Genomic DNA, 21,878 nt, shown 5'->3' on the forward strand with positions numbered 1-21,878 from the left:
AGATATCCATTTGAGCAAAGGTGGAATCTGGAGATATATGGATGATTTGTTTTTTTTTTGAGAGAGTGTGCTTGATCGGAAGAACGTGCAAGGGCGTGATTACTTGTCGAAGACAAGGTGAGGGTTAAATAGTTGAAGATAGTGAGATGGAGGACAACAGGTTGCAAAAGAGAGAAACGTAGAAAGACTTTGCAAGAGGTTTGGAGGAGTCCGTATGACTATGTAAGGGTTGTTAAGATAAAGGAAAAACTTACGTGATGGGTATTAAGATGGAGTTTGAAGAAGGTTTAATGAAAGATGGAGTTAATAAGGAGAAATTGGGGTTTGAGAAGAAAAGGCTTAGCAAACAACACAAAAAAAACAAAGAAAAGGTGATGAGTTTTGAATTAAATAAGAGAGTATGGGTCAGATATGAGAGGTTTAAATGAGATGGATGATATGAGATGGTAATGAAATGGATTAGTAGATGAGAGAAGGTGAGAGCAGCTACAAACCTTTAGAGATGAAGGCAAAGGTGATTGTTTCAATCGGTATCCCTTTGAATTTACCCTCAATACACTGTGCTTTACGGATTGCATCCCAAGAAGCAATGGCTTTAGGGTGGAGGAACGGCCTCAAGGTGGAGGGTTGAGAAGATCGCTATTTGCTCTTATATCGTAAAGAAATTTTTAAAGAAAGAGGAACTATTTGATAGAATAATTATGCCCCATTTTTTGTGTGGTTCTTTCATTGTATATAGAATGGTAATAGAATGATGTAATATACATTTTTTTTCTCTTATTACATGCAATATACACCTTCGTTATATTCACCTCTTAAAGGAAAGAGCAATACATTTTCCTATTTTCTAGGAATTTTGTTTCTATTAGCCGGTTTCGCATGAATCACATGTATCTTAAAATGGGAAATTATTTACCATCCATCACTAAAAATTAACGGTGGTGGCTGGTTCATGTACTGTATCTAAATGCAAAGGTGGTCCATACCAGGAAATTATGGCGATGGAATGACTTTTGTATTTGGGTGTGGTTTGTATAAGGCTGATGCCTTAAACAATCAAAGCAAGGCGCACCTTCAAATAATATGGAAAGATGTTGTTTCAGTATTGAAAACTTTTTGTGATGGTCTGAAAAGTCAATTTCACCTCTAATTATAAAATTTCAAGTTTCAAAAATAGTATTGATCAAGTAGATGTATGAACACTTGAAAATTGGCGGTCTAAAAAATGCATTACAATACACATTATTTTTACGAATTAAAATCCATTTTTTTTTCATGTCCATACAACTTGAGGTCGAGATGATTGATTTGAAGATTTTTTAACATCGAAACAACCTCTCCTAATGAATTTTTAAAGTGCACCTCAATTTGATTGTTTAAGCCTCACCCTCATTTAAACTTTTTCCTTTGTATTTTAGGGTATAGTTACATAAGGTGGCAACTTTAAACAATCAAAGTAAAGCACACCTCCAAAATTTCTCATAAGATAAATTTTGGTGTCGATAATTTATCGGAAGCCTCAGAATCTACTTTAAATTCTAATTATAAAATTTTAAATTCAAATAATAATTTAAACATCTATAAATGCATGAAAATTTTAAAAATAGATGGTCAATATAATACATTATAAGGTATATTATTTTTAAAATTAAATTTTTTTTTTTTTTTTTGTATCTATGGATGTCGAGATGATCAATTAGATGGTTTAATAACGGCAAAACAACCTTCTTCGTGAATTTTTTACGTGCACCTTAATGCTGCGATATGAGTTATAATCACTTTATATAAACTTATGGAAAATTATTTCATACAGGCTAGGCCGCATTTCTATAGTATACGATCTAGAAGTATAAAACATCTATCTTAAAGATGGATGCAAATATGTGGTCCATTTAAAAAAAGTGTTGAGATGGATGCAAATATGTGGCCCATCTAAAAAAAGTGTAACTAACGGTCTAAACGTTTTTTTGATATAATTATTATTTTTAGTTTTTACTTTTTTTTAATATTCATGTTATTCGTATATTCTATAAAACTTAGGATTAAATTATATTTAAAAAATATATTTATTTCGAAACCCGCATTTCTACAATACGCGTACTGGCCGCATGGAAACCGTCCTAAACTTTTTCCTTCAGTTTAACTCCCGCTCTTTTAAACCTTTCCGATTCGCAAGCAGAGAGTGAGCACTGTCGGTAACCTAGAGAGAGAAAGAAGCTATCTAGAGAGAGAGAGAGAAGAGATACGACGAGCTTTTCCATTTCCAGGTTCCATGTCTAGTAGTGTCCATGGCGAGCTCCTCAAATCCTTCAAGGTCTCGAAAGCGCGCCAGACTCATACAGGTCTGAAACCCACCCCCTGTTTTCCTTTCCCTCTCTACCTTTCATGGCTTACTTTGAAGAGAACGCATATAAATATGAATGGAATTGAGCTCCTATTTTACCAGTTAAAAGGAGAGATAGAGAGAGAGAGAGAGAGAGAGAGAGAGAGAGAGAGAGAGAGAGAGAGAGAGAGAGAGAGAGTTCATGCCCTTGATTTAATATTTTTAGGGTGCAATTGGTGGCGACCCTCCTCCGCCGCGCGTTCATGAATCCCCTCCTCACCGCCCTGATGACAAAGATGGCCATCTTGTGTTCGAACGGGGTGAAAATCTCACTCCTCGTTGTATGCCTCTCTCTCTCTCCTCGTTGCTTTCTTTCTCTTTTTCTCTCTCCCTCTTGAATCAATATTTTGTCCATTATCTTTAGCTGAAGTGGAATTCCGATGATAATTCCCTTCTCTCTTCTTTTTCCCTTATGCTCTTCTCTATGAATCGTTCTTTCTTCGCCTTTTGTTTCGTTCTTGGTGTAATGCTAATGGGTGTTTTCTTGATTGTGGATATGGTGGGTGTATCAGACAAGATTATAAGAAAGATAGGCGAAGGTTTGGCTCCCTTCTTTTCTCATTTTAGCTTATCATTTTCCTTTGTGTGTTCAAATTTCAGTATATTGCAATTTTAAGGATTGTAATTTCTTGCCATGTTACTGAGAATGAAATGATTACCTTTCTACTGATTTAAATGGATTTTCATGTTATATTTGGAATTACATTGCTTTGTGTCATGAAACTTAGTTTGAGGCTTTTGAGTTTAGTGCATTCCAGTTTTCATGGTAATTAGGTTATATGTGAAAAATGATAAATAAAATTGCATTATCATTTGAGGCGATGCCCTGGTACACTAGATAGTTCATCCCAATAAAATTATTTTTTGCTTGAATGCGTGGGACCCATGAATTTAATCCCAAGTAAGCCATCAAGTGACACGAAATCTATTCCTCTTTAAGAAAAGGGTAGTGGATGTTTGTTAGCTGCTCATCCAATGGGAAACTTTGTATATCTGTTGTAATGGGGTTCAATCTAAAAGGAACTGCATTGAGAAAGGCATCCACAATTTTATTTTATTCATGAACAATCTGGTACATACTGTTTATCCTTTAGGTTAGGATAAGTGCACTATGTCCAATTGACTCACTCAGGAGATGAATGCATCTATTACTACCTTGGACTCTCTCAAAATCAAAACATGAACAATTCAAAATTCCTCACACAACCAATTTATATCCATGCATACTGTTTATTCTTTGGATTGGGATAGTGCACCATGGCCGATTGACTGTCACTTTGGAGATGAATGCATCTATTATTACCTTGGACTCTCTCACAATCAAAACATGAACAATTCAAAATTCCTCACACACCAATTTATATCCGTTATTGCTCTCAGCTATCATGTTACTTACTTCCAGCTCCCGATAAAAATTGGATAAAGTGTCTTATCACAAATAAGGAAATGGAGAAACTGTCTATTTCCTTTTGTTCACAGTCCTGAGTTACTTGAGGGATACAAAGAGTATGTATCGTATTTTGGAGCTGATCTTGCTATGATCTATAGAGCAATCCTTCTTGTTGATTCTTTGACATCTGTAGGTCAAGAATGTCTTTAATTGAAGCCAATGCTCTGCTTGTAATTTCAGTTGCAGTGGCTTCCCTCACTGACCTCTACCTTGGGGCGTGGGCCTTCCATATCTCTCCTATCACCAAGGGAGTTGAAGTTGTATTAAAGCCTCAAACTTTTTTCTATCTCTAGTGTATCCCTAAATGGCCCCTAACACCCCATTGGTCCTTCAAATTATTCTTCGCTTCCTACTTACCCAAAAAAATAAAAAAGATGTCTCCTTGACACTCTTGCAGTAGGTGGACTCACGTACTAAACTTCTTGACTTCCCCATTACTATCTAGGAGGAAACATGCAACTCAAGCATTCCAATTTTTGGTCTTCTGTCTAATGTCATGTAGCTTTGGTGATTTAGTCCAGTCAATTTAATCAATCGTATTGATTTCTGGGAAGTAGGATATATGGAATAGTAATCTGTATGTCATTGTTTCTTGATAAGTGCATATGGACTAGCAAATCTGGTCACGAAGCTGCTTGATTCTTGATGATATGGAAGGGATTTTATATCTGATGCCCTTTATTATCTCATGTCTTAAAAAAATGTGATACATCCGAAATGTTTTTTGATAAGTGCATATGGACTAGCAAATCTGGTCAGGAAGGAGCTTGACTCTTGATGATATGGAAGGGATTTTATATCTGATACATTTTATTATCTCATGTGATACACTCGAAAAGAAAGGGTCCTTGAATATATTGTGTAATTTCTTGCAATGAGTTGCATGTCTCTTTCCACTGTGTCCATGAACTCTTGGGTTTCTTTCAAATCAACCTTTTGTTGGTAAAAACCATACTCTTTGATGAGTTAATATGGATCTACCTGAACATTATTTCTAAACTTCCTAATTGTTGTATACTCCATAATGATATGTTTTACTCAGGGTCTATCTTATATATTGACTGCTGAAGTTAGATCAACAGTAAAGGCCTGGCTGAATATTACACGTTTTTAATATCTATGCATGGATGACTTACTATAATAGTATAATGTCTATGTTTCTAAGTGAGTCATGGAAGATGTTTTTTTTATCTGTTTTTATTTTCTTCAGACATATTTGCAGTAATTGATTGTGTATCAACATGTTTACTTGCTTCCGAGCAATGCAATGAAGAAAATTTCCACCTTGATTCTATAGTTTCTCTCAGTGTTTTAAAATGGGGGATGCGGCCAAAAGCGTAGGGGGGCCAATGCCGCAATGCGGCCAAAAGCGTAGGGGGGCCAATGTGGCAATGTGGCCAAAAGAGTAGGGGGGCCAATGAGGCAATGCGGCTCTATGCGGTTCGGATGCGGGTGCATCACGATGATGCTGTCAATAAATATAAATTTTTTTTAAAAAATCTAAAAAAGTAGGTTAATGCATAGAAAAAATATGGAGGTGATATATGTGATAATAAGCATTTTAGTTTAATGATTAACTCAAAAAATATTAGCTGACGGAGATTTTGTATCCACTATCCCCTCTTAGAAACTAGAAACTTGAAACTAGCTTCATAAAACATTCAACAATCAACAACCATAAGCACAAATTCGCAACCACAAACTTTAAAGTTACAAAATAGTGATACTAGAAACCAAAAAGTCCATATCTCCATGAAGATTAAAGAGTTTTAAAGTCAAGCTCAAGAAGAGTTAATAGTTAATACAATCATCCATTCATCATAGAAGTCATCTTGAGAGACGATTTTGAAGTCAATTTTTTTACGACCTTTGAAGCCCGCGATATCTTGTCACAAATTCACCTGAACTTCCCCAAATCAACAACCAAAAGGTTCAAATCAAGATCCAAATATCAAACAATCCCCAAATCCAAGATCTCAATGAAAAACAATTTTCGCTTATTTTTTTTTTTTGGCTCGATTTGATCCCAAAAAGCCACGAAAGTGGTTGTAAATGCTAATTTAGGGGGTTTAATACCCCCCAAACTATTTTCCCTAATTTTTGATGGTTAAAAAGACCATTTTGCCCATCCCCGAGGGGCACAATCTTAAATAACATCGCGGATCAGTATGCTGCTAGATGCGCTCTGAGGCTCTGATGCGGTGCATATGCGCCTGCATACCTCCAAACTGCATATACGGTCTTTTCCGATGCGGTGCCCCACCACATACCGCCTGATGTGGCCGCATTTTAAAACATTGGTAAATCTTTTTCTATATAGAATCATCGTAGTGACAATCTTAGAAGTTGGCTAACTTTTGCTATATAGAATCATTGTAGTGACAATCTTAGAAGATGGCTAACTTTTCAGCGGCAGTATTTGCCTCTATTTGAATTTGAAAGCAATTACAGTGGCTTGAATCAATTCAAAACATCTGTGATTCCATAAGCGGGGAAGAGATGTGAAAGAGATGTTTCAAGCCTCTATGTGGTAACAGAGAAAAATATCTGGTTGTTAGAGGATATGGCTTTTAGGTGCTCCTTATAGAAAGCAATTCATATCCAGTGATATTTGATGTGTTCCACTCGAGGAAAATAGTTAAGATGGGTCCAAGGAGAAGCTCTTGAAGACATCCCTGAAGAGCAACTTTACCACACTGTCAATGGTGCTAAATTGAATTCTCTTTATTAAAGAAGTGAGCGTTAAGTCCATGCTGTTGTAGTCACTATTTAGTTTACTTCCTAGTGCCTGATGAGGCACCATGAAATAAAATGGAACCATGATGATGTGATTTTAATTGATCAGTCGGTGGAATATTATCAACTGACTGATGGAGATTCTGTGTTTTACATGAAAAAAATGACTTTCTCCATGAGCAAGACCCATAAACTGGGAAAGTAGAGGTCGTATGTTTTAATGAGTCAATTATGACTTGAAAAAATGAAGCGGCTGGGTGAATAGATTGGGAATCAGATGAAAACAAGGTATATTTTGGCTTCGGACAATAACCATGGGGTACTTGTATCTGATTTGTGGGCAGTGAGTCCCTTCGCATGTATGGATTCAACTTACTGGGAGGTACATTTGCGGTAAGAGACACCACTCCCGCACCTTCTCCTGGCAATTATGCTCAGAAATACACTAGAACTGCTTAGCCATTACACATGTATTAGAGGTGATGGGTTTGATGTTCCAAATTAAATTAATATGATACCATGGTTTCTGTAACCATCTTGAGGAACGATTTAGTTGTTTGCAATTTTGTCATTCTTGATGTGATTATTAGATTATAGGGTACTATAAATAGAAGTAACTGCATTTATGCTGTCTTTCTTTATTTTGCAATGCTGAGTTAAGATTGCAGTTTCAATCTGTGAAGTATCTTTATTATTCTTTTAGTTCTTGTCCAGTTGCGGATTTGCAAAAAATGGTCACTAAAATAAATTTACTGATTTTATCTTTAATGCATATTATATTACCTCAATTTTACTTGCTATATTAGGGACATTTGGCAGAGTATTGGATTGCTGGGACCGTGTAAATAAGGAGTATGTGGCAATTAAGGTCATAAGAAACATACCGAAATATCGTCATGCAGCTATGACAGAAATTGATGTTCTTTGCACACTTGCGAAGCATGACACAGCTGGTTCAAGGTTTGTTAAAATGGTTTCCCTTCCTTTATTTTTTTTCTTCTATTAATATATGCAACAATTTTTAATTTAAATTAGTTTCTTCTTTTCTTCCTTGGAAAAGAAATGAATTGTCTCTCTGGCATTTGGTGCCTATTCTCATGATACATGCAGGTGCTGTTTGCGGATGAAGGAGTGGTTTGATTATCGTCATCATGTTTGCATGGTATGTAATTAGTGCTTACTCATTCGAGTACTTCTCCTCTATATGACATCAACCATTTTCCTGTTTTTCTAATAACTTCATAGTGATATCAGGCATGCTTTCTCCTACATAGATCTCTTCCTGCATGTGGGTTCATCATGATTGTAAATTTGAAGCATATTACATTATAATGCTCAATCCATTTAAGCAGGTATTGGAGAAGCTTGGTCCCAGTCTTTATGACTTCTTGCGAAGGAATTCACATCGGCCTTTTCCCATAGATCTTATCAGAGAATTTGCTCTCCAGATTTTGAAAGCTGTTGCCTGTATGTGCAATTACTTTGGAGTTTCCTTATTTCGTTGTTTCTTAACACTGGATAAAATTATCATTAATCTACTCTTTTTCTTCCTTCACAAACTTTTTTTTTTGTCATTTTCTTTTTTGATACCATTCCATCCATTCTCAATTTTAAGGGATTCGCAATTAACCTCGTTATATATCTCTACATATTTTTCTCTTCACAGATATGCATCGGTTATCACTTACACACACAGATTTGAAGCCTGAAAATATTTTGGTAGTATCTCCTGATTATGTCAGAGTGCCATATAAGGTACGCGCTGATTGCATTATGTTAACAATATAGAAATGTTGGGTGTGCTTTTGTCTTATACAAGGACCAGATACATTCTAATGAGCACTTAATAAAGGTCAAGGTGCGAATGACTGCTGGATGAGTTATTAATATACTGAGCCCTGGAAGTATATTATTTAATCCCTAGGATCAAACGCTTGATTGAAGACATATAGCGAACGTCCGATGGATGACTGACCTTTGCGAATGGTCAGGAATAAACATGGTTTTTAATGGCACCATTCAAGTGTACCCTAGGCGATATTTTGGGCATGGCTTAACTATGTCTGTATCCACTGTTAGCTGAAATATGCCTTAGTGTTTTGAGAGTGAGCTAAGACTCTCTAGGATTCGTGTTCGAGGCATTATAATCATCCCCTTTAAGTCTCACCCAGTGTTCACAAAATCAAACTGGAACAGTTAACCGGACATGGGCCCTTAAGCGGTTTAATCGGCTTAACTGGTAAACCGGTTGATTCAACCATTCTAATTGGGCAAAGTCCCGGGCGGTCAAAAAAGTGTTGAAAAAATAAAAAAAATCCAAAAAAAAATCTATTAAAATTTGAAAAACATATAAAAAATGATTAAAACCAAACACATTCAAATGAAGTTAAAAATTAATGAAAAAAATAGATTTTAACAAATTGATTTTTGAATTAAAGTGAGTATTAATGACAAAAACAATTTTTAATCTGTACCATAATGTAAAGAATATTAAAATGCATTACAAACCAAATTCCTTATTTTTGAGTAGTTATATACATTTTTGTGATTTTTTTTGTAAATACCGGTCGATCACCAATACCGCCTAAAATAGGAACCGGCTGGTTCCGATCTAATCGGGAGGTTATTGCCTAGTTTTTCTAACAATGGTCTCACCTCGACGGTAGTTTAAAGCTGATAAGGGATGGCATAACCCATCTCAGTATCAATAGCAGTCTAAAGCTGCCTGGGGATGATTTAACCCATCTCAGTCTCAACGATGGTTTAAAGCTGCCAAGGGATGGCTTAACCCATCTCAGTCTCAACGGCAGTCTAAAGCTGCCCATGGATGGCTTAACCCATTTCAGTCTCAACGGCAGTCTAAAGCTGACCAGGGATGGCTTAACCCATCTCAGTATCAATAACAGTCTAAAACTGCCCAGGGATGGCTTAACCCATCTCAGTATCAATAGCAGTTTAAAGCGGCCCAGGGATGACTTAACCCATCTTAGTCTCAACGACAGTCTAAAGCTGCCCAGGGATGGCTTAACCCATCTCAGTATCAATAACAATCTTAAGCTGTCTGAAGATGACTTAACCCATCATCATCATTGTTCGACAGTTAAGGCCTTAAAAGCTTTACGTGTCGCGCAACATTCAGTTACTATAAGGGGAAATTTCAGTCTCAATATAAGAAGTTCTCTCATGAGATCAGCACTGTTGAACTCTTGGCTCCCTGCTTTATCACCTTTGAAAGGTGTAGCATGGATTGAGTTGAACAACGGAAGTGGTTGAGGCCCACTGACAACAATGATGATACTAATGAATCCATGATTTTGCTCCCACGAGATCATGAGGTTCGAATGTTTGAAATTCAAAGACAAGCGCTAGCGATTGTATCTGCGTGAACAACCCAGCAGTGAGATTAACGGCGTGAAAAGATAAACATAAGAGATAAACAACATTATGAAGATAAGGACTGCGTTCTGCAAACTCTGTGATTAAAATGAATGGATAAACCCAAGATGAAGATAGAGGGTGAAGATTTCAAAGATGGGAAATGCATGGTTATCCTTTGAACAACCATAATTTAGCAGTATAAAAAGGGGACTTCTTGATTAAAGAGTTGTCGCACATTTTGATAGACATAGTTCAGTAGAGATAAGTGTTCTTGCGAGGTTCTTCCTTAGTAAGAATTAAGAGTGGAAAGAGAGTGAATATTATAGATACGAAGAGAGAGACAATCGTCTCCTATGATTCATTTGAGACCCGTTCTCTTGGGAAGACCAAGCTCCAAGGATAACACCCCTGTGTACATTCCACAGGTATATAGGCCGATATGCCCTCGACGTTATCTTTTCCCTTTTGATATGTCTGTGTATTTTCTTCTGTTAGAAATGAATGTATAGGTTTCAAGCCCAAAATCAAAGGTTTTCAGCTTATTTTCTTTTCTTCAGTCGATATAAATTGTAAATCGAGGATTAAACCTGTGGAATTGTTCAGTGCCCAGTATAAATATAAAGCCTGTGTTTCTGATATGAAGTGCATGGGTGAATTTGGCCCTGAATGTGATGTCCTTTGGTTTTCTATTTGGAGTCCGATGTTTGTCTGAACATTCCACTTTTAAGCATCCACATTTCGGAGCGTCCAAGAAACAACTAAAAAAAGAAAATGAATGAGAAAGGGAGAGAAAGTCAGGAGAGATATAAAGATATTTAGATAGGGAAGAGTTAGAGAGATAATATGAGACAATGTGAAGAGGAGAGAAAAGACTATCACGTTAGGGTTATTATGGCATGCCCCTATCATCCTTATTTTCAATGATAAAAAATGAAAAGTACAAGAATGTCCTTCAATATGGTAGTAATGAATTACCCAAGAAAAAGGTATGGCAGTAATGAGAAGAAGGTCCTATAGGCACAAACACAAGATAAATAACAAAAGAACTACACTGAAACAATACAGTTAACGCTCTCCCTCAAGCTGGAGTGTGAATGTCACCCATGCCCAACTTGGAACAAATCACCTAAATTCGATTACGACCAAGTGCTTTAGGGAATATATCGGCCACCTGATCTTTTGACTCCACATATGGAGTAGATGTATGTTTATTGGTTACTTTTTCTTGAATAAAATGACAATTCACTTCAATATGCTTCATTCTCGCATGGAACACTAGGTTGCTGCGTATATAGACAGCAACTTGATTATCAATAAAAATCTGCATCGGTTCATCAATTGTGGATCCCATCTCCTGCATCAAGGTCTTCAGCCACATTAATTTTGTGAACCATTGCTCTATATTAAGCCTTTGCATTAGACCTAGCTGCTCCATTTTGTTTCTTACTTTTCCTCCTGCCTAATCAACACTAGAATAACTAGCAATGCTAAATGGCCATTTAGTCTTTTGAAGTTCTGTCCATTAGAAATTTTCTGGAATGCTTGAAGAGAGAGTGCATATTTATAGGAGAGAGAAGATTGATGGTAGCAAAGCTCATATGAGGGTATTTGGGTCAAGAATTTGGTGAGGGTGTAGATTATTTTGGTTGTTACGAGGTAGACTGTGAAGGATAAAGAAATAGGTATGCCCTTGCTAGTTGCTACTATGATATTCAACTAGTCAGAGTCTGGAAAGTTTGGGGATCATTTAAGTATTAATTTCACTTTAAAATGAATTCAAGGATAACCTTGAAGTTAAAATGGTGTCATGCATCCAGTTGGCATGGTGGATTCTAGGAGATGGAACCGCAAGCACTAATATATGATCTCTGAGCATTTATTCCAGTCTTATAGGGGGGAATCTAGGGCCAGTTAAGTATTAATTTAACTTTAAAATGAGATCAAGGATAGTTTTGAAGTTAAAAGAGTTTCATAGATCCAGTTGGCATGGTGAATGCCAGGAGATGGAACCACCAGCACTAATATATGATCTCTAAACATTTATTCCAGTCTTATAGACGGGAATCTACGTAATCTGTTTAGATTGGGAACTAAGGTTTCCACTGTTCTACGGATGTGACAGAAATGATTTTAGATACCAATGCCATGGGAGTCTTGTTTCAGAGTATGCATAGGGAAACTGAGGTGGTTGATGTGGTAGCGACCAATGGGAATTTTAGGGGAGTTCAAGTATGTGGAACTCTATTTCCCCTTAATATTCTGCTGCTATTGACCTTTTTCTTTAGAAGAAGAGAAATTGATGATAAGAAAGTTAAATGTAGCTAACTATTCTCTTATTTCCTTCTCTTTTTTTCTATGATAATTAGTTGTCTTAGCTTGAGTCACAAATAGATCCTGAGACCTGTTTTCCCTAACTGCTTTTGAAGAACTATGCATTCCTAAGACTCTGATGAATTGAATCTTTGAAGCATTCATTGAATCTTACAAAGCATTACAACCGCATTCCCAAGTCAAGTGCCATCAAGCTTATAGATTTTGGAAGTGCCACATTTGAGGATCGGCGCCACTCCTCAGTTGTTTCTACCAGACACTACAGAGCGCCAGAAGTGATTTTGGGTATTTATTTTATGACTTTGTAATGTATATGGAAATGATCACTTGGGATATTCATCTTTCCATGCATTAAAAACTAAAAGATTCTCACTACGCTCATAAGTGTATCTCATTCTAATTGCGGGAATCAGTGTGTTATGTGCACCTTTCAGGTCTTGGATGGAGTTATCCATGTGATATGTGGAGTGTTGGCTGTGTACTAGTGGAATTGTGCACGGTATGTTCTCTGTTTGGCATTAACCTGCAACCATAACTGTTGGCATTCTTTATGCATTTTTAGGATTTGAGAAATTTGATTAATAACAAACTTCTTCAACTGGTGTTTAATTTTGCAGGGTGGTGTTCTTTTCCAGACGCATGAAAACCTGGAACATCTCGCTATGATGGAGCAAGTGTTGGGTCTAATTCCTTCTCATATAATTCAAAAAGCTTGGTATATTTCCTTCAGGATTTAAAATAGTAGGCATGTGAAAAGACAAATTTTAAAACATTATCTGCTTCTCCTTTTTCCTGGATAATTTAAATTCTCTGATTCTTATATTGGAATTAATTTGTAATTTACAGCCGGACTGCAGGGAGATACTTCAACAGTGCCAAGGGATTGAGATGGCCTGAAGGAGCTGTGTCTAGAAAAAGCATACAGGCTGTGAGACGGCTGCCTAGGCTTCCGGTAAGTTCGTCTGGTGAAAGAGGAAAGGAAAATAGGTCTTCTGGTTTACAAGGCAAATATATTTGTCTTATTGTTATGGAAAATTATGGAAATGTAAAGTGCATTGTGGTCGAAAGGATTGTGGAAGACCATATTCCATCAGTATCATGACTATCCAATGGAATGATGGATGGTGGAGAGTGGGGCCTACCATACCGTGACATTACTTGATGGTGGGTTCCACTCTCCAGAGCCATACTTTCATCAGACATTCATGATCCCGATGGACTATGGTTTTCCATGTTCTGTTGGACTAGATATTTTCCCAAATTGGAGGAGGGAATTGAAATATGATGATTGCTTCACCCTCTAGGATCTCATCGTGGATTATGTGGATCAAGACAAAGAGGAGTTCATTGACCTTCTCAGACAAATGTTTCACTACGATCCTGATCAACGTATGACTGCCAAGGAAGCTTTACTACATCCTTTTCTCAAAAGATGAACGGCCTGATGAAAATTCAGTTTTTAGGCTCTGTAGGCCTTCGTGTGCATGCTAACTCATGTCTGCAAATTGCTGGTGAGTGTTATTTGGTAAAGAGCAAATTGTTATGTGGCCAGTCTTATGTCGTTTCCCATACCACTGTTCATGTGGACCATTCGTTGTCAGGGATGGTCTGATCAAACAATACATTGGCCGGGGATCCACATGGCTTGAGTGGGCTGTCCACAAGAGTGGATGGTTGGATGTACCTGGCTTTTAGGAAGCCATATAATCCTGGTTTCTAATTACTCCTTGCTATTTAATTGATGAGACTGTGTTACTGACACCGAAGCTGCTGATTATACTAGGAGCGCACACGGTGTTCTTCTTTGTACCTTTTGTTGGTATGGAGGACATCTCTTGGAAAGGGCTAATAAGACCGAAGCCACTCAGCAATCTAAATCTCCGAGAATAGAAGTGGAAGCAAGGAAGCAGGTGGTTTGTTGATTGGTAAGAGATTCCATTTGCATTTGGCTTCTCATATACTGGGTTGTTTCTTTTCAGTCAGGCTGAAGGCACATTATCTCCTGTCAAATATGTAAATACGATCTTGCCTGAGGGTCTACCAGTCATCCAAGTTCTCATGAAGTATAGTGCTTGACCATGTGCATTTCATCCCAAAAGAGACTTGTTTTTGGACAATCTTTTTGTATTTTGGTTCTATTTTTTGCGTAATGTTGCTTTGTATTTTAGCTACTTTCTTGTTTTTATAGGTGAAGTGCTCCAAATAACTACCAAAAATTAACATGTAAATTGCCCAATATCAATGTTCCATGAGATTGAAAGACAGCTGTGGACCTGGGGTTTCTTACATGGCCCTTGAATCTAATGGTTCAGATTTTACTGCTGCATTCATGGGAGTACATGCTGTAGATGCATTCTTGTCTTACACCTTTAGTGTGCTGTTTTCCTTGTGATTATCTTTGTGGAAGGAAGTTCGAAAATCTAAATCATTTCATTTAGCAATCACAACATCGAACTTAAGAGAAGGCGCAATGTGGTGTCTCATCTGGGTATTAGTTCCAAACCACCAAGATTTGATGTCCCAAGACTTGAGATTTGTATATCTTCCGGTTTCTTGTAGAAGTCCATCAAAGTACTGTTCAATGCAGATCAAATTTTTGAGTGTCTTTTGAGGGGAAAAATCACACACCCCAGTCATCACTTGTTAGCCTCATAGAGGTGGGGTGATGCTAAAATGCTTAATAGGTTATAAAGAGATTTACTTTCTGGGTCCAGCAATTGGCTCTCGCAGATCCAGAAATGTAGGGCGGTACTCGAACTTGATTAACATCAACCATCATACTTGCATGCTTACACTAATTGATAGGGCGTGAGGTTTTATCAAAATAAGCCTCATCTTAAAACTCACAACAAACTGTAGTTTTGGCATAAAAAATATCTTCAAATCCATCATCTAGACCTTGACTGTTATGACTGTGAAAAACATGAGGTTTTTTTTTAATGTTAAAAAAGAATGATTTCAAGTTTTAAAAATAGTGTATATTATATCTGTCCATTTTCAAGTATTGACATATTCATATTCATAAGATCTGTATCATTTTTTTTAGCTATAAATTTTGTAGCAGGCTATGGAAATTGATTTTAAAACTACCATATAAAATGCTTTTTGGACTAGGTTTTAAAGTGATGCTGTACTCTATCCGAACTCACTTTGTAAATACAAAGCCAAACTCCAATCCCTCTCCCCCGAGACCCACTAAAAACCTAACTCAACTCCAATCCCTCTCCCCCGAGACCCACTAAAAACCTAACTCTTGCTCGCTCTCTACAGACACAGGCCAACCCCGTAGTTTGTCTGCAAAAGGCCAATAAACTAACTTGAAAATATGGAACGTGTATGGAAATTATTAAAGGGTGCTGTTTGTATAGAGTCGAGGCTCTAAGCAATCAAATTAAAGTCCACCTTCAAATAGTGTCGAGAAATATGGTCTCAATACTGGAAATCTTTGTGATAGTCTTAAAATACATTTCATCTTTAATTATAAATTTTAAAGCTTAAAAAATAGTGTAGATTGAGCAGATCTATCAAAACTTGAAAATCTTGAAAATTGATGGTCCAAAAATGCGTTATAAGATGTACTATTTTCAAAACTTGAAATTTATTTATTTTCTCATGTTCATGCATCTTGGTGTTAAGATGATCAATTTGAAGATACTTGGGCATCAAAACGTCTTATAGTAAATTTTTTGAGATAGGCTCTAATTTGATTATTTAAAGCCTCAGCTCTATAAACCTTTTCAAATACTAAAAGGTACGTCACAAAAAGTAAATTTTTATTTTTATAAAATAATTACAATATTTACACTAAAAGACAATATAATCCTTTATAATTTTAATAAAATATTTCATAAATTTTGTAAATTATTAAAAAGGAGTGTTATGCCTATGTTTAGCGTGTGCAAATATGTGATTCTTGACTAAAAAATTTTATGGATAAAAATTAAATGACATACACAGTAATAGAGTACAAAATGCACAAGAAAAATACCTCTAGGCTTTAAAGGTTCGGGTCGCACCGGGATGTTTTGAGATCCTCTTGGACCTCCCAGTTTGTTTCAGGGAAAATATCTTCTATTCATGACTTTCATATCTCATGAGACTCAAGAATTGAAAATATTACTTGTAAGAAAAAGGTTTCCATCTTTTCTATCTTACAAACCCCTGGACCCCTTTGACCATAAATTTTTAATCCAAACAAACACTAAAATGACACCTTATTCAAACTCCATCTCTCTCTCTAAAACTCCATCTCTCTTTTCGCTTCTTGGTAAGTTTACTAGCCAAGGGGTTTAGCTTGAGCTCGAACATGAGCACACCTTCTTATGTATGAGAGAGAGATGGAATTTTTAAGAGAGAGATGCAGTTTGGGTTTTAGATAGAGATGTAGTTTTAGAGAGAGAGAGATAAGAATCATTTCATAAGTTGTTGAGGTCAATAATAGATGGTCAAAAGGGTTTAGAAGGTTGGAAGGTAAAAAAGATAGAGTCTTTTTGTGTACAAATAATATTTTCAATTATTCGGTGTGATGAGATATAGAAGTTAAAAATAGAGAATAATTTTCTTTTTTATTACCGATGGAAGGCCCACACTCTTCTGGACTCTTGTTGAATGGCGGGCCTTGGGGATGTATCCTAATTTCTCCCTAAAGGGGACCATTTGGTGGTGGACCCCTACTAGCCCCAAAGGTATTTGTTTTCGAGTGGGGAGGGATACCCTAGTATCCAAGGCTCTTGAAGGGTTTGTAGGTTGGATGATCTTGTACTTTGTTTGCTTGTTGAGGGGTAGTTTAGCTTATTTACTTGATTAGGGATTAAGGTTATAGAGGATTAACCAAAGGTAAACATAGGGTTAGGGTTTCTCAACCTAGTTTTTTTCTCTTCCTTTAGAATTCTTAGGATGTAAAACTACACAAATGATTCTCCTGTTATAGTTGGGGTTTTAATGTAGGGCGGATTATTAACTTTTTCAGAGAAAGGTGAGTGGATAATCAGCTGCGTCCTGTCTAAACTCAAAAATGATAAAATTTAGGATCCACAAAATGCAAAATTTCACTCTAGTCCACAACACAAGAGCGTCCCAATCCCATGCTTATGGTATCATGGTCTTATTTCCTCATTTTTGTTGAAATGGATGACTGGTTGCCAAATAATTGCAGATCGGACTTCTATAATTAATTTGCAACAATTTCATCAGAGAACTCCGAGAATCGAGAAAGTTCCAGGTCTATTTATGTTCTTGAATTTAAAATTTAGCCAAACCCATTTTCCATACAATTGTTCTTCATTTTTGGCAGGTTTTTGCTAGTTTCTTGGTGCTTCATGACCGAAGAACGTGGCCCGATCCTACAAATATTTTTTCTGAAGAATCACTTGGAAACACCCCTTATGTGGTGAGTTACGACCTTTTATTGGATCAAAGTTGCAAAATTAGCCATGGCTATGATTTTAGATGTAAATTCGCTTGAAATCGGCCTTCAATTAGTGCCTTCATCAGAGCATTCCATACGCAATCGAAAAGCTCATTGAGCTACAATTCTAACTCACAAATTCCCATTGCCGAATCCTCAACGGCGAGTGTAAAAGATTACCCAAAATTACTGTTTATTTTTGCCCCAATTTTTGGTGTATTAAGAGAATTAACTCTTCTACAGAAGGTGACACACTTGATCTTTTACTAAATGGATCCAATGGATCTCGGATCAGTGTGGAGCTTTGCGGTTAGGGATTTCAGGGCCCCTGATTTTATCTGAGGGTCCTGGACCCATCGGAGACCGATTTTCAAAGGTCATTTATAATTATGGCCTCGCTTCAGTGCTCCACAAACTGTGCATAGTAGTCTATACATAGTTTTGCCTGTATCTTCACTTGGGGTTCCTTTTTGGGATATTTTGGGGCTTGATTTAGGGCTGATTTGCATCCGCTCTCACCATTTTCATCATTGTCCTTTATTATGTACTCCAAAGGTAACCAGCGCAAGAGCACAGGTCCGAGTTCTGAAAGCATCCACTTTGTGCATAAATTAAAGATTAGGACCATTTCCAGCCCACCCCTCCTGAACCTGTTTGTGCTGGACCTGAGACCCATGCTTTTATTTGGCTAGTCATTTGTCTTGCAAAATGAGGCTCCTCGGACTCGGAATGCATGACTGGGGGGACCTTTTTCTATTGACATAGTACCACCCACCCTTTGGTTTCAAATGGGCCATTTGGCGCGGATCAGCCGCCTGTTAAAAAATACGCGCAAACAAGGGGTACCCCATCAAAAATATTTTGATTTCTACAATGATATATATAATATATTCAACTTAAATAAAACTTATATTCATGTTACTTTTTAATACTTGTTTCAAAAGCTATAAATTTTAAACAAATTTATCAAAATACTCCTACTCATAGTGGTGTATTTTGATGCGTATTTCGAAGTCAAATAGAAAAAAGGGTAAAATGTTAAATAATTGATCTCATATGTATTTCAATATTTTTTTTATAAATTATATATAAAGTTTTGTAAAATTCACATTATATTAATAAGAATTCCTTTTTATGAACGTTTTTTAATTTTTTTTATTAAATCTAACAATTTACTATAGCTCATAAAAATTCATATAAATCTATAAACTATAACTATACTACATTATTAAACAAGAATTAAGGGATGGCCACAACACAGCAAGAGTTAAAGGATGGACACATGTTGTAAAAGTTAAAAAAGACCCTAATGTTACAGAGAAACTGTAGAACATATACCCCATGTTTAGAGGAAAAGAGACTAAAATTTTGTGTGTAAAGTAGAGATTTTAAAAAGAAAAAGAAAATATAGATTTTAAGAAGAGATATTGTTTCTATATCTTATTGAGAAACATGAGAATTGTTTTTATCCAACTATTTCTTAAAATTTGTACGTGCAAAATAGAAAAAAGAGGATATCTACCGTTTCTTAATATTTTATGCGTACAAAGTATCTATTTTAAGAAAAAAGTCCATCAACAAATTGCTACAGTATTTCACACCTATTACAAACAAGCTATATTCATAACAATTTTGACTAAAAACCACCATAAACCTACAGAAGCCATGCTGGTCCTTATATATTTTTTATGTCAATTTTGCATGCAAAAATCCCATCATGGACATAACATATTTTTTACGTCAATTTTGCATGCAAAAATCCCATGACAGACATCTTTAATCCACACCATTCGAAAAAATCATACGGCACCAAACCAATGGACAAAAATACTGTTCATTTTTTCCCATAGGCATTTTGTAGTCTCTTAGATATATATATATATATATATATATATATATATATATATATATATAGAGAGAAAGTATGGAATGAGACCATTTACCTTTGATACAATGTTATCACATTAATCTTAACCAGTGGATGTGAAATTGGGTGGTTACAATTATTCCATTGATCAAAATGGTCAGCATATGTTAATTGGGCTAAAAAATATTATTGCATTTACAAATTTCTTTTTTTTTGTAATTGTTCATTGGAATGAAAAGAGTGCTCTATACAGTTTTAGTCGAGCAATAAATGGATTTTATTATAAGAAGAATTCCACAATTTCTGTCACTTTCACATAACATATGGTTTCTCCGACAATCTCAAATTCCAAAAAATCTTCAACAACAAAATTTCAAAATAAGAACAAGAAAATGCCTCTCAGATTCAGCAATCACAAGCAGCAAGCAAAATTGTGGAGCCAATGTTAAACTGCAAGGTATTCTATTAGTACATGAAATAAATTGATGTAACTGAACCGTAGGCAATTTGTTATTGAACCATCCTTGGGAGCTAGAATGATTTAGAAACAAATAGCCTACACTCCACCCGCAATAGGGGACAAAAAAACTGCTTATAACTTTATAGCACAAGGATTTAAAAACATCCTAGCAATTCCTACCTTTGGTTTTGTGCTCATTACCATGCGCTTATTTAATTGGCCCTCTTCTTGTTTTTCTTCCGCCCTTTCACTGTTCTCTCAAGATTCCTAATCCTCTGACTAATAACAGAAGATGAAGATACTCTTTTTTCTGGGAAAGGTTGTGTCTCAAATGGTGCTGGACCAGGTGGTGACGGCCCTCCACTTGGAGTCTGGAAAAAGGGAAAGTTTATTCTAGAAGCAGCAGCATCAGGTACCATATCAGGCAGGCCAAGGAACTTCTTCACAGGAGGGCGTTTAATTACTGCTCTCAAAGAGTTAAAAAGGTAGATTGTTAGTCCAGAACAAAGCCTCAAGAACCCAAGAAAGACAAACGAATCAAAACATTGTAACACAGGGAAAGTATGGTATATTGTACCCAAGGCATCATCCACTGTCGATACCCTGCAGGGACATTCGTCAGACAATAAACTCCAACAATCTGGTCGGCAGGAACAGAGAGTGGATGTAGCTTGGAGTGCCATATACCTCAGTCCACTAAGACTATGGTATACTCTCCCTAAACATCATACGGAACATGTATTCAACCATAATGGGTTGCATACAAATTGTGGTAAGTGGCTTTTTGAGGAATACTAACCTAACCCATAGACTAGCGAGAAGAGATTTGAGGTGACCCAATAGCAGAATATGGCCTGTTGGCAGTGGCATAGGCGAGTCAGCATAAACCAACATTACTTGGACATAACGCAAAGTTCAATGGCATACATTTTTTCATTAGTCACATAAGGGTGATCCAGTTATTTCTGTAATTTGCAGTTTCATTTGCAATTCCATTACTTTGGACAAAAAAGGAAGAAATACCATTTTATCTTTTATATGTTGATATGAATCACATGATAAGTCATATAAAAATTATCCAAGTTACGGTTTTCCAATGTGGCTAGCCACATGAAAGAATGACGTAGCCCGATCAACCAAAGCAAAAGCAAAAAAGACACACATGATAAGGGTAACACAATGGCCATAAGGGCATCACCATCAAACGAATGGGTTGGATGCCTGTAGGAGAGTGGATGATACAGCTGATTTAGTCAAGTGTTTGATGCGTAACACTATAACTGTCGAATACAGATTGGACGGTGGTGGTGGCCTTTCTAACTTTACTGTTACCACAACCTATAACTACATATTGTAGGTGGCAGTGGATCCATCCGGACATTCATGTTTAAAACTCAAAACAATTTCAATGCAGACTAAAAAACACTATAACAATACTCAATTATTCTTTTTATTGACACTCCATATTCATGTTGAAAACCATAAAACAAAAGTATAGGAAGAGACTCCCATGAGCCCCTGGACTCATTAATACACCTAGGTTTTCCATGGATTTAGGAAGTAAAATGCATCTTATATCACTAGAAATACAATTTTTCCATAGATCCATCTTTTTGCAGCTCCAAAAATAGCTGAATGAATTGCACAAAAGAGAAGTTACCAAAAACGAAAAAAAAATTTATTTAGTTTCCCAGATTCATAATCACAATGGTCGAGAATACTAAGCCCAGAAATTTTAGATCCAAAATCCATCTCTAAGATATATTCTAGGGGGGGGCACACATAACCGGTGCATCGGCAGGCACGCCAAAACCTCACCCAAAGTATAAATCATGTATCCAAATGCTAAGTTCATAGAAAGAGGCC

At 36.4% G+C, this 21,878-nt stretch overlaps 2 protein-coding genes across 24 annotated transcripts in view; one reads left to right on the top strand and one right to left on the bottom strand.

Annotated features, from left to right (window-relative positions):
- Positions 1 to 2,184: 2,184 nt before the first annotated feature.
- On the top strand, positions 2,185 to 14,604 carry LOC18443293 (serine/threonine-protein kinase AFC1). 18 transcript variants are annotated; one of them, XM_088857856.1, is made up of 13 exons: positions 2,185 to 2,342; positions 2,550 to 2,664; positions 2,896 to 6,962; positions 7,376 to 7,529; positions 7,680 to 7,731; positions 7,922 to 8,036; positions 8,236 to 8,324; positions 12,416 to 12,563; positions 12,713 to 12,777; positions 12,896 to 12,993; positions 13,125 to 13,230; positions 13,583 to 13,789; positions 14,062 to 14,604. In XM_088857856.1, exons 4-12 carry the CDS (start codon positions 7,474 to 7,476, stop codon positions 13,712 to 13,714), a joined length of 861 nt encoding a protein of 286 aa, XP_088713982.1. In that variant the 5' UTR covers positions 2,185 to 2,342; positions 2,550 to 2,664; positions 2,896 to 6,962; positions 7,376 to 7,473; the 3' UTR covers positions 13,715 to 13,789; positions 14,062 to 14,604. The 18 variants fall into 18 exon arrangements, with proteins under 18 accessions (XP_088713982.1, XP_088713986.1, XP_088713985.1 ...); XM_088857860.1 differs by having other exon boundaries at positions 2,896 to 2,922; positions 12,374 to 12,563; positions 12,692 to 12,777; XM_088857859.1 differs by having other exon boundaries at positions 2,896 to 2,922; positions 12,374 to 12,563.
- Positions 14,605 to 17,733: 3,129 nt separating this feature from the next.
- The window catches only part of LOC18443294 (mitochondrial inner membrane protein OXA1), a 30,437-nt gene continuing 26,292 nt past the window's right edge, over positions 17,734 to 21,878 (bottom strand). For 4 of the 6 annotated variants that reach the window (XR_016049075.1, XM_088857868.1, XM_088857867.1 and 1 more), the window contains 2 exons: positions 20,812 to 20,866; positions 19,806 to 20,475 (listed from right to left, as the gene is read on the bottom strand). Coding sequence is in view for 5 of the 6 variants with exons in the window: in XM_088857868.1 (XP_088713994.1) it covers positions 20,225 to 20,475; positions 20,812 to 20,866 (306 nt within the window). In the remaining variant the exon portion in view is untranslated. Of the gene's footprint in view, positions 18,501 to 19,805; positions 20,476 to 20,811; positions 20,867 to 21,878 lie in introns of those variants that run through there. The other 2 variants (XM_088857866.1, XM_088857865.1) reach the window with 2 other exon arrangements.

This window comes from Amborella trichopoda, chromosome 2 (assembly GCF_054954075.1).
Source record: "Amborella trichopoda isolate Santa Cruz 75 chromosome 2, AtrichopodaSantaCruz75HAP2 v2.0, whole genome shotgun sequence".
NCBI lineage: Eukaryota > Viridiplantae > Streptophyta > Magnoliopsida > Amborellales > Amborellaceae > Amborella > Amborella trichopoda.

What these genes read in the sequence shown, in the direction of transcription:
- LOC18443293 (XM_020672715.2), top strand. Translation starts at nt 2,289, where the DNA reads ATGGCGAGCTCCTCAAATCCTTCAAGGTCTCGAAAGCGCGCCAGACTC. An exon ending in ATCGTCATCATGTTTGCATG is followed by an intron (nt 7,732 to 7,921) that starts GTATGTAATTAG and finishes CCATTTAAGCAG; the next exon opens with GTATTGGAGAAGCTTGGTCC. An exon ending in GACGGCTGCCTAGGCTTCCG is followed by an intron (nt 13,231 to 13,582) that starts GTAAGTTCGTCT and finishes TTCACCCTCTAG; the next exon opens with GATCTCATCGTGGATTATGT.